Source organism: Rhincodon typus, chromosome 26, assembly GCF_021869965.1.
Source record: "Rhincodon typus isolate 14 chromosome 26, sRhiTyp1.1, whole genome shotgun sequence".
In the NCBI taxonomy this organism is placed as follows: Eukaryota; Metazoa; Chordata; class Chondrichthyes; order Orectolobiformes; family Rhincodontidae; genus Rhincodon; species Rhincodon typus.
The window spans coordinates 41,420,170-41,434,954 of NC_063357.1; the positions used below are offsets into that span (position 1 = coordinate 41,420,170).

The 14,785-nt window shown below is 44.6% G+C and overlaps 1 protein-coding gene across 1 annotated transcript in view; it reads left to right on the forward strand.

The window, feature by feature from the left end:
- The first annotated feature begins 521 nt into the window (after window positions 1–521).
- The window catches only part of LOC109918816 (carbohydrate-responsive element-binding protein-like), a 145,281-nt gene continuing 131,017 nt past the window's right edge, over window positions 522–14,785 (forward strand). The window contains exon 1 of the mRNA XM_048612398.1: window positions 522–772. Coding sequence (XP_048468355.1) covers window positions 522–772 — 251 coding nt within the window. The remainder of the gene's footprint in view (window positions 773–14,785) is intronic.

Genomic DNA, 14,785 nt, shown 5'->3' on the forward strand with positions numbered 1-14,785 from the left:
AGATATAGTTCTTAAGGCTAAAGGGACCAAAGGATATGGGAAGAAACCAGGAACAGGGTCCTGAGTAGAATGATAGAACATAGAATTATACAGCACAGGAATATGCCCTTTGGGCCATGGTGATGTGCTGAACATGATGCCAAATTAAACTAATCCCTTCTGCCTGTCCTTGGTCCATATCCCTCCATTCCTTACATATTCATACGCTTATCTTAAAAATAAAGTCCCTTAAACGTCCCTATTGTATCTGCCTTCACCTCTAAACCCATTCCAAAATCTGTGTAGAAAACTTTGACCCCCACATCTCCTGTGAACTTTCTCCCTCTCACCTTGAATGCCTAGTATTAGACATTGATCACATTGAATGGTGTGGCCGATTTGAAGGGCTCCTATTTTCTATGTTTTTGCATTTGTACATTGGGAATGGGCAATTATCTCATTATGGGAATACCGTCCAATAGAGACAGGCAGTGGACTCATTAGGTTAATATCGAGACTCGGTCAGAGCAGGTTGCAGTGGGATGAGTGCGGGCCATTGTGGAGGACAGTGTGAGTCCCGGGCTCCGGTGGCCGGTGTAGCCAGGGCCGGGGACTCGCTACCCGGCAGCCGCCCACAGGTGATCCACAGCGGGCACTTCATGGTGTCGAGGCCGCACGGCGACAGCACATACAGCGACTTGGAGCAGCAGAGTCTTCGGGCGGAGTGCCCGGACTGTCGGAGCAGCGAACCCAGCTTGAGCCGCCTGCTGGAGTGCATGAGCCTGGCGTACAGGTACCGAGTTAGCACGGGCTGGGAGGTGGAAGCCGGGCCCCCTCCAACTGCTCCAGGACCTCACTAGCGGATCACCTGTAGCGGTGCTCCTTGCTCGGGTTTAGAAACTATCCACTTGGTTGCTGCCTTTCATCTCCTCCTTACTGAAATCTGGCTTAACCGCGAGGACTTAATTTTTGCTGCACGGGAATTCTTAGTCTTAGAGATGAGATGCAGTTCTCTTTGTGGATTTGTGGGAGTGTTGGATTGGATTTTAATCAGAGAGGCACCCTGATGAACTGTGACTGTAAGATCCTACTCCAAATGAAAGCTCAATTAAAAATACACAAAGATACTGGAAATAAGAAACAAAAATAGAAAGTGCAGGAAAAACTCAGCAGGTCGGGCAGCATCTGTGTAGAGAAAGCAGAGTTAAAGTTTTGGGTCCAGTGACCCTTCTTCAAAACGGCTGCTCTCAAGGAAAACTTGTTGGAAGCAGGAGATCTGACTCATAGGCAGAGTACAGAGATGCTCTTCAGCAATCACTGCGCACAAAATAAAGTTGGGTTCGTTTGTCACAGTACACATACTGACATCAAAAGGGGCCGTGCAGACAAATTGCATGTAGAGGTCTGGGACAGGTGCTGTCAAGTCCACTGCTTTGTTTAACAACAGAGAGAATGACCACCTTTCAGTCAGACACATTATACCTTCAAAAGGTGCCTGCTGAGTATGACCACTGAGCATGAAATTAGAGGGTGTAAGTTAGAAACGAGGAAATCCGAGTCGGAGTGAGAGATGGTGCTTAAAATGGTTGAAAGTGAGGTCTGGTGTTTCACAGCATAGAGTTGTGCAGCCACTTCAGTTCATTCAGTACGATGTTAGATAAAGGGGTGGATCTGCATTTGCATCTGACCTCAAATTGTACATATACTTAATTATTCAGAGGACAAAAGTAAGCTGCAAAGGGGTGATAATAATAAAGGAAAGTTGCAAATCAAACTTAATGCCATTAAGTACGAGCTTATAAGCTTTAAAGAAGTATCAATTATACTGAGAGATGGCAAGAACTGTTGATGCTGGAGTCAGAGATAACAGTGTGGAGCTGGATGAACACAGCAGGCCAGGCAGCATCAGAGGAGCAGGAAAGCTGAAGTTTCAGGTCAGGACTCTTGCAATGCTGTCAAGAAGGAAGGGCATTACAGGATTCTGACAAAGCGACAGTGAAGATGTGTCAGGATGGTGAATGGCTTGGAGGTTGTGGTGTTCCCATGTATCTGCTGCCCTTGTCATTCCAGATGGAAGCAGTTGTGGGTTTGGAAGAATTCTGCAGTGCATCTTGTAGATGCTACACATTGTTGTTATTGAGTGTTGGTGGTGGAAGGAGTGGATGTTTGTGGATGTAGCGCCAATCAAGCGGGGGCTGCTTTGTCCTGGATGGTGTCCAGTTTCTTGAGTTGGAACTGCACACATCCAGGCAAGTTGGGGAGTGTTCCATCACACTCCTGACTTGTGCCTTGTAGATGGTGGACAGGCTTTAGGAAGTCGAGAGGTAAGTTACTTGCTGCAGTCACTATTTATATGGACATCCAGTCCAGTGGTCAATGGTAACCAACAGCTTATGGATAGTGAGGTATTCAGTGATGGTAATGCCATTGAATGTTGATTTGATTTGACTTACTTATTGCCATGTGTCCCAAAGTGAAAAGCTTTGTTTACGAGTAGTGCAGAGAGATCATAATAGCAAGGACATACAGATCAAAGGGTGAAAAAAAACTTAGACAGAGGCTTACATATTATGTCACGCAGAGTGTGCGGTAGGCAAGATCAACGTTAGCCAGATCAGTATTATTTGACATTAGAGAGTCCATTCATCAGTTTAATAACGGCAGGGAAGAAACTGTTCTTGAACCTGCTGAAGCTTCTGTATCATCTGCCCAACAGAAGAGGTTTGTAGGAGAGCATTCCTGGGGTGCGATTCATCTTTGATGATGTTGGCGGCCTTTCCATGGTAGTGATCCATGTAAATGGAGTCCATGGATGGAAGGTTGGTTTCCGTGATGGTCTGGGCTGTGCACATCACCTTCTGCAATTTTGTACCCCCCCAGGCCCCTACTGTACACTGTTGCCATACTGGGCCATTAGGCAGCCAGACAGTGTGCTTTCTGTGGTGCATCTGTAGAAGTTGGTGAGGGACCTTGTGGACATTCCAAATTTCCTGAGCCGCCTGAGGAAGAAGAGGCATTGTTGTGCCTTCATGACTGCAGTATTTATGTGAGAAGTCCAGGACAGGTTGTGGTTATCGGTTATCATCACTCCCAAGAACTTGATGCTCTCCACCTCCGCTCCATTGATGTAGATGGGGGTGTGTTCTCCTTTCTTTCTGAAGTCAATGATCAGTTCTTTAGTTTTGCTGACATTGAGGGAAAGTTTGTTCTTATTGCATCACGTCACCAAACTCTCTGTCTCCTTTCTGTATTCTGACTTGTTAGATATCTATCCTACCATGGAGGTGTTGTCAGCAACGTTGTAGATGGTGTTCATTTGGATTTTAGTAACACAGTCGAGGGGTGTACAGTAGGGGAGGAGGTACAGTTACCTATCCTCACTGATTGCGGTCTATGGGTCAGAAAGCTGAGGACCCCGTTGCAGAGGGTGGAATCGAGCCCAAGGTTTCAGAGTTTTGAGATCAGTGTGGTAGGGATAATGGTGTTGAAGTCTGACATAGGTGTCCTTATTGTCCAGGTGTTCCAGGAATGAGTGCAAGTCGAGGGGAAATGGCATCCACTGTGGACCTGTTACATCAATAGGCAATCTGTAGGGGATTGAAGCAGGCTGGGAGACTAGAGTTGTCAGGAAGATGGTTAGATTCTTTCTTATTTATTGTCATAGAAACAGAACCTTCAGCTCATATTTATGCCAACAACAGACACCAAACCGTATTAATCCAATTTACCCTCACCTGGATCCATAGCCTCCTGTCCTTTGGCATTTTAAGTGCTCATCCAGATGCTTCTTAAATGATGAGAGTACCTGTCTCTGCCACCCTCTCTTTCTACCATTGTCTAGGTAAAAATGTTTTTCACAAATTCTTCTAAACCACTTACTACTCACCTTAAACTTATGCCCTGTATTTTTAGACAGGTTGCCATGGGTAAAAGATTCTCATGATCCACTCTGTCTGTGCCTGTCATAATTTTGTATACTTTGATCAGATCCCCCTCCTCAGCCTCCTCTGCTCCAGGGAAAACAAAGCCAGCCAATCCAGTCCCTCCTCATTACTGAGACTTTCCATCCCAGGCAACATCCTGGTGAATCTCCTCTGCACCTTCTCCAGTGTAACGACATCCTTCTGATAGTGAGGTGACCAAAACTTCACACAGTGTTCCATCTGCAGCCTAACCAATATTCCCTACTGCTATATTCTGTCCTGGCTAATGAAGGCAAGCATCCTGTATGCCTTCTTTACCACCCTATCTACCTGTGCTGACACCTTAAGGGATCTGTGGATTTGTACACCAAGGTCCTTTTGTTGCTCAGTACTCTCTAGGGACCTACCATTCATTGTGTGTAGCCTTCCCTTATTAGACTGTCAAAATGCATCACCTCACACTTGTCAGGATTAAATTCCATCTGCCATTGCTCTGTCGAATTTACCAGCTAATCAATATCAGGCTGTAGCCTGAGACCATCCTCCTCATAATCATCAACACCACCATATTTTGTACATCCAAGTTGTTAATGTACGTAACAAACAGCAAGAACCCTGCACCTGTGGTACATTGCTGGTCACCCTTTACCTTTTATTTGCAAGCCAAGTTTGAATCTAGTTTACCAACTTGGCTTGGATCCTGTGAGCTCTTAGCTTTTGGACCAGCCTCCCAAAGGCCATACTGATGTCCGTGTAAATCACAACTCCACTACCCTCTTCTTTTCAAACAAACTCAATTAAATTGGCCAAATAGTGTCTCCCTCCAACAAATCCGTGATGATCATTGCCTTGTACTTGTGATCCTTGCCCTTGCATCAGTTTCTCAGTTGTCACAATGCCATGCAGTAATATCCAGGTCTTTCTGTGTAACCCATACTTGGAATCGGGTTTCAGGGGACATATTCCCTGAGGAATTTGGGGAAGAATAATATGGTGAAGGCCTGATCAATTGTGTGGCTTTCAAGTGAATAAAACTGGGATCCAAGTCCTGGTGAGCCAGATAATCAGGATTGTAGGGAAATATGTGAAACTGGAGGGGGCTTTATTTACAATTGAATGGACCTGGTGAGTTTGGAAGTGAATGCAGATGCAGCAAAAGCCGTCAAGAATGATGTAACTCAAATGTTTGAAGCATAAGGAACATAAAGAACAACTGAAACTCAGTTTGAGAAGAAAGATACACATTCTTTCATTCAACGTGCAAACAAATGGAAGGAATGATAAACAAAAAAGGAAGACTTGCATTTATGTAGTATCTTTCATGACCAAAAACATTTTGCATACAATTACGTATGCTTATAGTCATGTGTAATGTTGAAAATTGATAGCCAATTTTTACACAGCAACAAGCTACTAACTGTAATGAGATAATGACCAGATAATTTGGTTTTTTGGTTTTAATTTATGGAATAGGTATTGACCAGGATGCTCTGAGTAACTCGCTTGCTCATAGGCAGAGTGGCCATGGCCCCACAGGAGGCCATTCAGCCTGTTGAATCTATACCAACTCGATGCTAAGAAAACCAGGTAGTCCCATTCCTTTTCTCAATTTCCATAGGCCTGTAAGTTTAAATCAGTGTGGGATCACTTCCCTATTGGTGGTCATGCCTGTAGTCATCTTGGTCCTACGCTCTAGAATTCTCGTATTAGAGTCCCAATGATTTAGACAAGTTAACTAGTTGGGCCAACAGATGGTATTTGCAGTATAATGTGAATAAATGTGAAGTTATCCACTTTTGTAGCAAAAACAGTAAGGCGGATGATTATCTGACAGGCAATAGGTTGTGAGAAAGGGTAGGTGTCCTTGCACAGTAAGAGTGTAGGGACAGCAGGCAATGAAGAAGGCAAATGATATGTTGACATTCATAGTGAGAGGACTGGAGTGCCGGAACAGGGATGCCTTGCTGCAATAGCATTGGTAAGAACGCACCCAGAGAAACGTGTGCAGTTTTGGTCTCCTTATCTGCGGAAGCATGTTACAGCTATGGAGGGAGTATATCAAAGGTTTACCAGACCAATTACTGGGATGGCAGGACTGATTGGTGGGAAGAGACTGGATTGTTTAGGATTATGTTCACTTGAATTTAGAAGAATCAAAGGGGTTCTCGTAGAAACCTCTAAAATTCTAAGAGAATTAGACAAAGTTGATGCAGGAAGGATGTTCCTGATGACCAGGGAGCAGGGGACACAGAACCAGGGGACACAGTCTAAGGATACAAGATAGGCCCTTTAGGACTGAGATGAAGAGAACTTTCTTCACCAAAGAGTGGTGAGCCAGTGGAATTTTCGGCCACAGAAAACTGCCAAAGCCAAAATATAGAATGTTTTCATGAAAGAGCTAGATATAGTTCTTGGGCCTAAAGGGGTCAAAGGATATGAGGAGAATGCAGGAATATAATACAGGCAGTACCTGGCTTCCATTCTGGAGTCTGTTCGCTGGGTCAAAATCCTGGGAGTCCCTCCCTAATGGCACTATGGGTCAACCCATAGCAAGTGGACTGCAGCAGTCTGAGAAGGCACGGTGGCTCAGTGGTTAGCACTGCTGCCTCGCAGCGCCAGGGACCCAGGTTCGATTCAACGCTTAGGCTGTGTGAAGTTTGCACATTCTCCCCGTGTCTGCGTGGGTTTCCTCCGTTGCTCAGGTTATCTCCCACGGCCCAAAGATGCCCATAGTGTCCAGGAATGTGCAGGCTGGGTGGGTTGGCCATGGGAAATGCAGGGTTACAGGGATAGGGGAGTGGGTTGGGTCTGGGTATGATGTTCTTCAGAGGGTTGGTGTGGACTCGATGGGCTGAATGGCCCACTTCCACACTGTAGGGTTTCTGTGATTCTAAGGCAGTTCACCACAACCTTCTGAAGGGCAAGTAGAGACGGGCAATAAGTGCTGACCCAGCCAGTGACGATTGAATTAAATAAAAGTCAGTTGATTGGCAATTTGGAATACAAAGCAGGACAACGGAAAGTAGCTGTTTGTAAATCCAGGAAGTGATCATATTTTAAAGGTTACACCCCAGCGTGGGATTGTGTTTGTACGTAGGAGTTGGGACCCTTTGTAGGAGTTGGACGATCAGCAATAATCATATTGAATGGCAGAGCAGGCTTGAAGTGCTCAATAGTCTATTCCTGCTCCTACATTCTATGTTCTACCATCTCCCTGAGGACAGACAGGCTTAACTGTCTTACCTGAAAGGCAGCATCACTGACAAAGCAGCAGTCCTTTAGAACTGGACTGAAGTGTTGACATAGATTTTGTGTTCAAATCCTGGAATGGGACTTGAAACTCCAACCTTCTGTTCAGCTCAGAGATGTGAGCTGTAGCTAATTGGGAGGGATGGCATGTCACAAGGTGCCATCATTTGTCACTGAGTAAAAGGAATGTTTGACAATATGTGGATGGGAAAGTATTTAGAATTGGCTTAATCGCAGTAATTATCCAGAAGGTATTGGATATTCAGTTGCTGAAGGTAAATCTGCATAAAATCGACTGGAGGTTGCTATATTTGAGTTCTGATATTGATGCCGAAAGGGTGAGAATGAAAGTGAGAATCACTTGCGTCACTGGGTAGATATTTTCTGATCAGCCTGTTCACAGACATTATTACACACCTCCACAGCAGGTGGGACTTGAGCCTGGATCTCCTGGCTCAGAGGCAGGGACATCACCACTGGACCATAAGGGCCCTGCCTCACTGATTGATATTTGATCACCTGACAGCCACTAGTGCATCAATCATACGAATGATTACTATGGCTGGCTTAAATCGAATAATCTAATCCCTGCATTAAGGTTAAAACCTGAATTATGCAGGGAAGCTGTTCTCTTGTGTTAGGGCCAGGTTAATGGACTCTCAGACAAAGGATTGCCTGTATTTCACCGCCAATTGACAAGACACAACTGCTCAGAGATGTTTTTGTTTTGTCTTGACCAAAGTGTCTTTTAAAGGTGGTTCAGTTAGAGGGGGTGGCAAACTGGCAGAGACACATTGATCAATTTTCCACTAGCCAGGCAGTCATCATTCCAGAGTAGATAGGTGGTGTGCATGGGGACCCTGTGGAATCTCTATTGGAGAGGACACTGAAGGAATTGTATGGGAAATTAAATTTTCAGCTGAGGAAATCCCACCTTGGCTCGAACCTTCAACTCTCTAGTGAAATTAAGTAAAATAATTCCACAGAAAAGGTTAGACCAGTAGATACATATTCAGACTCCTGAGTAACTATTAAACTGATGCTATACTAAGCTCACACCTCCCCCAGACCCTTTTACCTCCTGACCCTGACCTGAAGCCTCCCTCATCCCCAGCTCTTGGACCCCGCCTGTACCCAACCCCAGTTCTTTCCTGGACCTGACTCACCACCAGCATCCTAAACAACGCTCAAAATTGAAGCATATACCTTACCACCCTGCAGCCTGACACCCTTCCCATTTGGCATCCTACCCAACTGCACCTTTCTTACCTGGCACCCTGGCAATCTAACCCCTCTACAGCTGGTACCCTACCCATTCAGCACCATATTCACTAAGCACCTAGACATCAGGCACCCTACTCACTCAGCTGAGACCTTATCCAGTTGGTACTCTACCTAGCACCCTACTCACCTGGCACTTGTTAGCCTGGGCGTACATTGGGTACAGTTTGAATGGAGTGTATTCTGCTGGGACTCCCTCAGTTCTGACGAAGGGTCACTGGACTCATTTTCTGAAGAAGGGTCTAGGCCCGAAACATCAGCCTTCCTGCTCCTCTGATGCTGCTTGGCCTGCTGTGTTCATCCAGCTGTACACCTTGTTATCTCACTGGACTCCAACCTGCTTTCTCTCATCCGATGCGCCCAGGCCTGCTGAGTTTCTGTTTTTGTCCAATATTCCCTATGTTCCTCTGAGCTATCCTGGAATTCATTGAATACTAAGGAGTCAGAATTGTATTGAAGACCCTGTGCCAGTAAATGGGATTAGCACAGTTTGGTGTTTGTTGGTCAGCATAGACACAGCGGGCTGAAGGACCTGTTTCTGTGCTTTAGGACTCTACTGTTCCCTTCAACCTCTAGGCATGTAGATCCTTGCAATGTGGTAATGGGTGGCATAATTCAATTCCCAGTATCTTGCTGCAACTCAGAAGACAGGGAATCTCTGTACTCTAAAATAGGGATGGGCATGTGATTCATTAAGGACAGCGGGATCCCTAGTGAGCCATTGAGTGCATGCACGGGTCTCTATGGGTTCAAAGTATAAACAGTGGGGGCTTTTTGTCAACATAGAAACATTGTTCCCAATGGTTGATGGGACACAGACCAGGGGACATCGATTCAAAGTTTTTGGAAGAGATCCTGGGAGATTGCTCACCGTCACCTTCTCCAAGGCAATTATGAATAGGCAACAAATGATGGACTTGCAAGCAGCATCCACATCTTGGGAAGGAATAGAAAAGATATTTTTCATTTAAACCTGGAATTTGTGGCCTATGATGTTGATGGTCAATGATTTCAGGAGAAAATTGGAGGGCAGTTGAAGGAAATAAACCTGCTGGACAATAAGGATTGAGTGGGAGAATAAGATTGGCTCATTCTGATGCAGTAAATGGGCTGAATGCACCATTAATTTTTTTCTTAATTCATTCACGGGATGTGGGCGTTGCTGATCATGATTTGATGCTGGAAGGAGCAGACAAATGGCCAACGAAATTAACTCTAGGAAGTTGGGGATACTATTTTAACAAAAAGAATGGGGTGAGAGAATACAAGCCAGCAGTAAAGGGATGTCAACATGGGGATCTAGCAGTATTCGTACAGAAAAATAAAACGAAGAACTGGGGAGATTCAAAACGAAAACAGAAATTGCTGGAGAAACTGAGCAGTTCTGGCAGCATCTGTGCGAAGAAAGCAGAGTTAATGTTTTGAATCCGATGACTGTTCATTAGGATGGTTTCTTCATCAGTGTTTGTACGCAGATTTTAGAAAGGGCAGTACTCATTAACACAACAGATCTGTGGGGTCAGAGACCTTGTGTAGATTTAAGGCTTAGATCAATAGATTCTTGATCAGTAGGGGTATCAAGGATTATGGCAAAAGGGCAGGAAAGAGGATGTGAGGAATATCAGATCAGCTGTGATCCTCTTGGATGGTGGAGCAGGTTCGAGGGTCAAATAACCAACCCTGTTCCTATTTCTGATGGTTTTAACAGCTTCTCAGGTATCCCAGATCCTGAACAGAAGTATAAAAGCCAGGAGGTTATTCTAAACCAATACATAACACTGGCCCGGCCACAGTGCATTGCTAGTTAGGAAGGTTCTGATGGTTTTCAGTTGTTTAAGAGATTTACTCAAATGGTTCCAGGATTTAGGGCAGTGCTTCCCAAACATTAACCCACCGTGACTCCATTTTGAGCCTTGAAAATTGTGGTGATTGCCCTCAGTTAGAGCAGAGTTTGTGCTCTACAGAGCAGGAAGAGATTAAAAGGAGATTTGATCAAGGTGTTGAAAATCAGAAAGGTTCAGATTTGAGTAGCAGTGGGAAACTGTTTACTGGGCTGGGGTTGATAACCAGATGGTACAAATTTAAAGTGATTGCCAATTAGGATTTGGAACGTGCTGCCTGAGATGTTGTTGGACACAGATTCATTAGTAGCTTTTCAGGAGGATATTGCTCAAATACTGGAAGGAGAAAGGAGTTTCAGGGAAATGAGTAAGGACCAGTAGTGGGATTAACTGGATTGTTTGAAAGAGCCAGCAGATGAGTCGAATGACCCCCTGTGCTGTACTCAATTCTTAATTTTGTTCTTCATTTTGTTTGAGTATTCAAAATACATCCAGCTGTGCCTACAGCATCTCTTGAGTTTCTCAATATCAATCTTTAACTATCTGTATCCAACCACCTGCATCTACCTCAAGCCTGAAAAAAAGTCTTTGGCTATCTGACAGTTGTTTTTATTTAAACGCTGATTTATTACAACAATTCTTTTAGTTTAATGTGACCTGTCATTTTGTAAATTTTCAGCTTTTAAGTTGATAGAAGATTAATTTCTTTGAAGTGAGCTTAGGTTTTGAAAAATGTGCTTTTCCAGCAGATTTTTCTTGCCAGCAGTTTAGCTTCTAAGTGAATGTACAGTGTACAAAGGTTAACAGGTTTCTTAATAGTCTTCGTAAGCACATGCAGGGTGTTATGTTCCTCGGGAGAGTGTATTAATTAACATTTCCTTACCATTAGTGCAGACAATTGGTGCTTTAATTAGATCGCATTGTTCATTTCTCATCACAGTTTAACAACAGCTCAGCCAACTGCAATGTTTACTGAAAGGCAGACGTGCCCTTTGCTCTTTTCATGTTCTGTGTAAAGAATTAACAAAGGGACTTTTGTAACACTGCAAGTTCCTCATAACAGAGTAAATGTTGATGACTGATCAAAGGTCAATTGTTCCTCTGAGACAACGGACCAGTTGGAGGTGTGGTACAGTAGAACTTTCAGAAGTTGACGATCAAAAGACGGCTCACAGTAAAAGAAATAGGAATAAGAGTAGGCCATTCAGCCCCTCAAGCCTGCTCCATCAATCGATATGATCACAGTTGATGTGACATTCCTCAAATCTGCTTTTCTGCCCTTTCCTCCCAACCCTTGATTTCCCCACTTATTAAGAATCTATCTATCTCAGCCATAAGTAAGGACTCTGCCCTCACAGCGATCTCTGGAACTCCTTTCCAGAGATTCTCAGCCCTCTGAGAGAATAAAGCCTCCTCATCTGAATCTTAAATTGGTGCCTGTTAATTCTGAGACTATGCCCTCTGGTCCCAGACTCTCCCATGACGGAAACATCCTCTTAGCATTTACCCTGTCAAGCCCTTTAAGAATCCTCTGTTTCGATGAGCTCCCCTCTTATTCTTCTAAACTCCAGCGAGTAGAATCCTAGCCTGTTTAGCTTTTGCTCACAAGGCAATCCCTGCGCACCAGGCGTCATCCTAGTGAGCCTTCTCTGAGCTGCCTCCAAATAAGGGGACCAAAACTGCTCGCAGTACTCCAGATGTGATCTCACCTAGCTTTTTGTACAGTTGCTGTAAGACTTCCCTACACTTATACCCCAAAGCCCCGAAAGTAAGGGCCAATATTCCATTACCCTTGTAGATTATCAGCTGCACCTGTATGATAGCTTTCTGTGTTTTGTACACAAGTTGTTCTCCCCACCCAAAAGATACACAGATGCACACACAGAGATGCAGATGTGCACACAGAGACGCAAACACACAAACAGGCATGGCTGGTTAGAAAAATTAAAGCACGTGGCGTAGGAGGTCATGTAATGGCATGGATTAATGATTGGTTAACAGACAGAAAACAGAAGGAATAAACAGATCATTCTCATATTGGCAGACTGACAAGTGGGGCAAGGACAGTAATTGGGCCCCAGCTGTTCACAATATATATCAATGATTTGGAGATGGCGAGCAAATGTAATATGATCACATTTGTGGATGATATAAAGCTAAGGATCAACATGCGTTAAGAGGAAGTTTTAAAGCAGCTTCAGGAGGATTTAAACAGAATGGGTAAGAACATGGTAAGGTGGAAAAATGTGAGGTTATGCACTTTGGTAGAAGAAACCGATAAGACCATAAGATATCGGAGCTAAGTAGGCCATTCAGCCCATCACGTCAGCTCTGCCATTTACCCTGCATATCTTTGGACTGTGGGAGGAAACCAGAGCACCCAAAGGAAACCCACGCAGACACGGGGAGAACGTGCAAATTCCACACAGACTGTCACGCAAGGGTGGAATCGAACCTGGGTCCCCAGGGCTGTGAGGCAGCAGTGCTAGCCATTGAGCCACTGTACTGCCCTGTTTCTTATTTCAGGAAAGATGTTACTGCCATAGAAGGAGTACAATGAAAGTCACGAGGCCCATTCCTGGAATGGTGGGACTGCCCTAAGAAGAGGGATTGGGTAGACAGCATCTGTATTTTCTAGAGTTTTGGAGAATGAGAGGTAATCTCATTGAAACTTACAAAATACTTGAAGGGCTAAATAGGGTGGATGCAGGTAAGATGTTTTCCCTGTTTTTTTTTTTAAGGAGGCTAGAACTGGGGGCACAATTTGAAAAAGGGGTATGTCACTTGAGATTCAGTTGTTGAATCCATTTTTAAATGCAACAAGATCTGGACAATATCCAGGCTTGGGCTGACAAGTGGCAAGTAACATTTGTGCCACACAAATGCCAGGCTATGACCATCTCCAACAAGAGACAATCTGACCGCTGCCCCTTGACATTCGATGGTGTTACCATCACTGAATTCCCCCACTATCAACATCCTGGGGGTTATCATTGACCAGAAACTCTACTGGACTCACTGCAGAAACACAATGGCTACAAGAGCAAGTCAGAGGCTAGGAATACTGCAGTGAGTAACTCCACCTCCTTACTCCCCACTTGCCTGGATGAGTGCGGCTCCAACAACACTCAAGAAGCTTGACACCATCTAGGACAAAGCAGCCCGCTCGATTGGCACCATATCCACAAACATCCACTCCCTCCACCACAGAAACTCAGCAGCAGTGTGTACTATCTGCACTGCAGAAATTCACCACAGATTCTTATACAATTCCTTTTAAATCCACGACCATTTCCATCTAGAAGGACAAGACAGTAGGTACATGGGACCACTACCACCACCTGCACGTTCCCCTCCAAGTCACTCACCATCCTGACTTGGAAATATATCACCATTCCTTCACTTGCTGTGTCAAAATCCTGGAATTCCCTCCCCAGGGGCATTGTGGGTCTATATATAGCACATGGACTGCAACGGTTCAAAAAGGCAGCTCACCATCACTTTCCCAAGGCTGACTAAGGATGGGCAAAGAATGGTGGTCCAGCCAGCGACACCTACGTTCCATGAGTGAATTTTTTTAAAAATGCATTGAAACAGACCCTTTGGCCCACCGTGTATGCTGACCAACAAACACAAAACTACACTAATCCTATTTACCTACATTTGTTCCATAGCATACTATACCCTTGCATTTTAAGTGCCAGTCCAGGTGCTTCTTAAATGTTGCAAGAGTACCTGCCTCCACCACCCTGTCAGGCAGCACGTTTCAAATTTCTACCACCCTCTAGGTGAAAATATTTTTTCTCAGGCTCTCCTCTAAACCACTTGCTCCTCACCTTTAAATTTATGCCCTCTGGTCTCAGATCTGGTCTTCGTCTGTCATGGGGAAAAGATTCTTATGATCTACTATCAATGCCTCTCACAATTTTGTATACCTCAATCAGATTTCACCACCCGCCCCCCCCCCACCACCCCTCGGCCTCCTCCGCTTCAAAAAAAAAACAAACCCAGCATATCCAGTCTCTCCTCATAACAGACTTTCCATCCCAGGCAATATCCTGATAAAATCTCTTCTGCAATCTCTCCACTCCAATCCTATCCTTCCGATAGTGCGGTGACCAAAACTGCGCACAGTATTCCACCTGTAGTTTGACCAATGCTTTATAAAGTTGTAACAAGACTTCCTTGTTCTTATATTCTACGCCCTTGCCAATGAAGGCAAGCATCCCATTTGCTTGTCCACCTCTGCTGTCACCTTCAGGGATCTGTAGACTTGTACACCAAGGTCTCTTTGTTCCTAAGTACTCCCTAAGGACCTGCCATTCATTGTGTATATTCTACCCTTCTTAGAGCCCCCCTCCCAAAATGCATCACCTCACAATTATCAGGGTTAAATTCCATCTGCCATTGCCCTGCCCAGTTTACCAGCTGGTCAATGACTGCAACCTGAGACATCCTCCTCACTATCAACAACACCACCAATTTGTGTAAAAAAAAAACCAAAAGAACTGC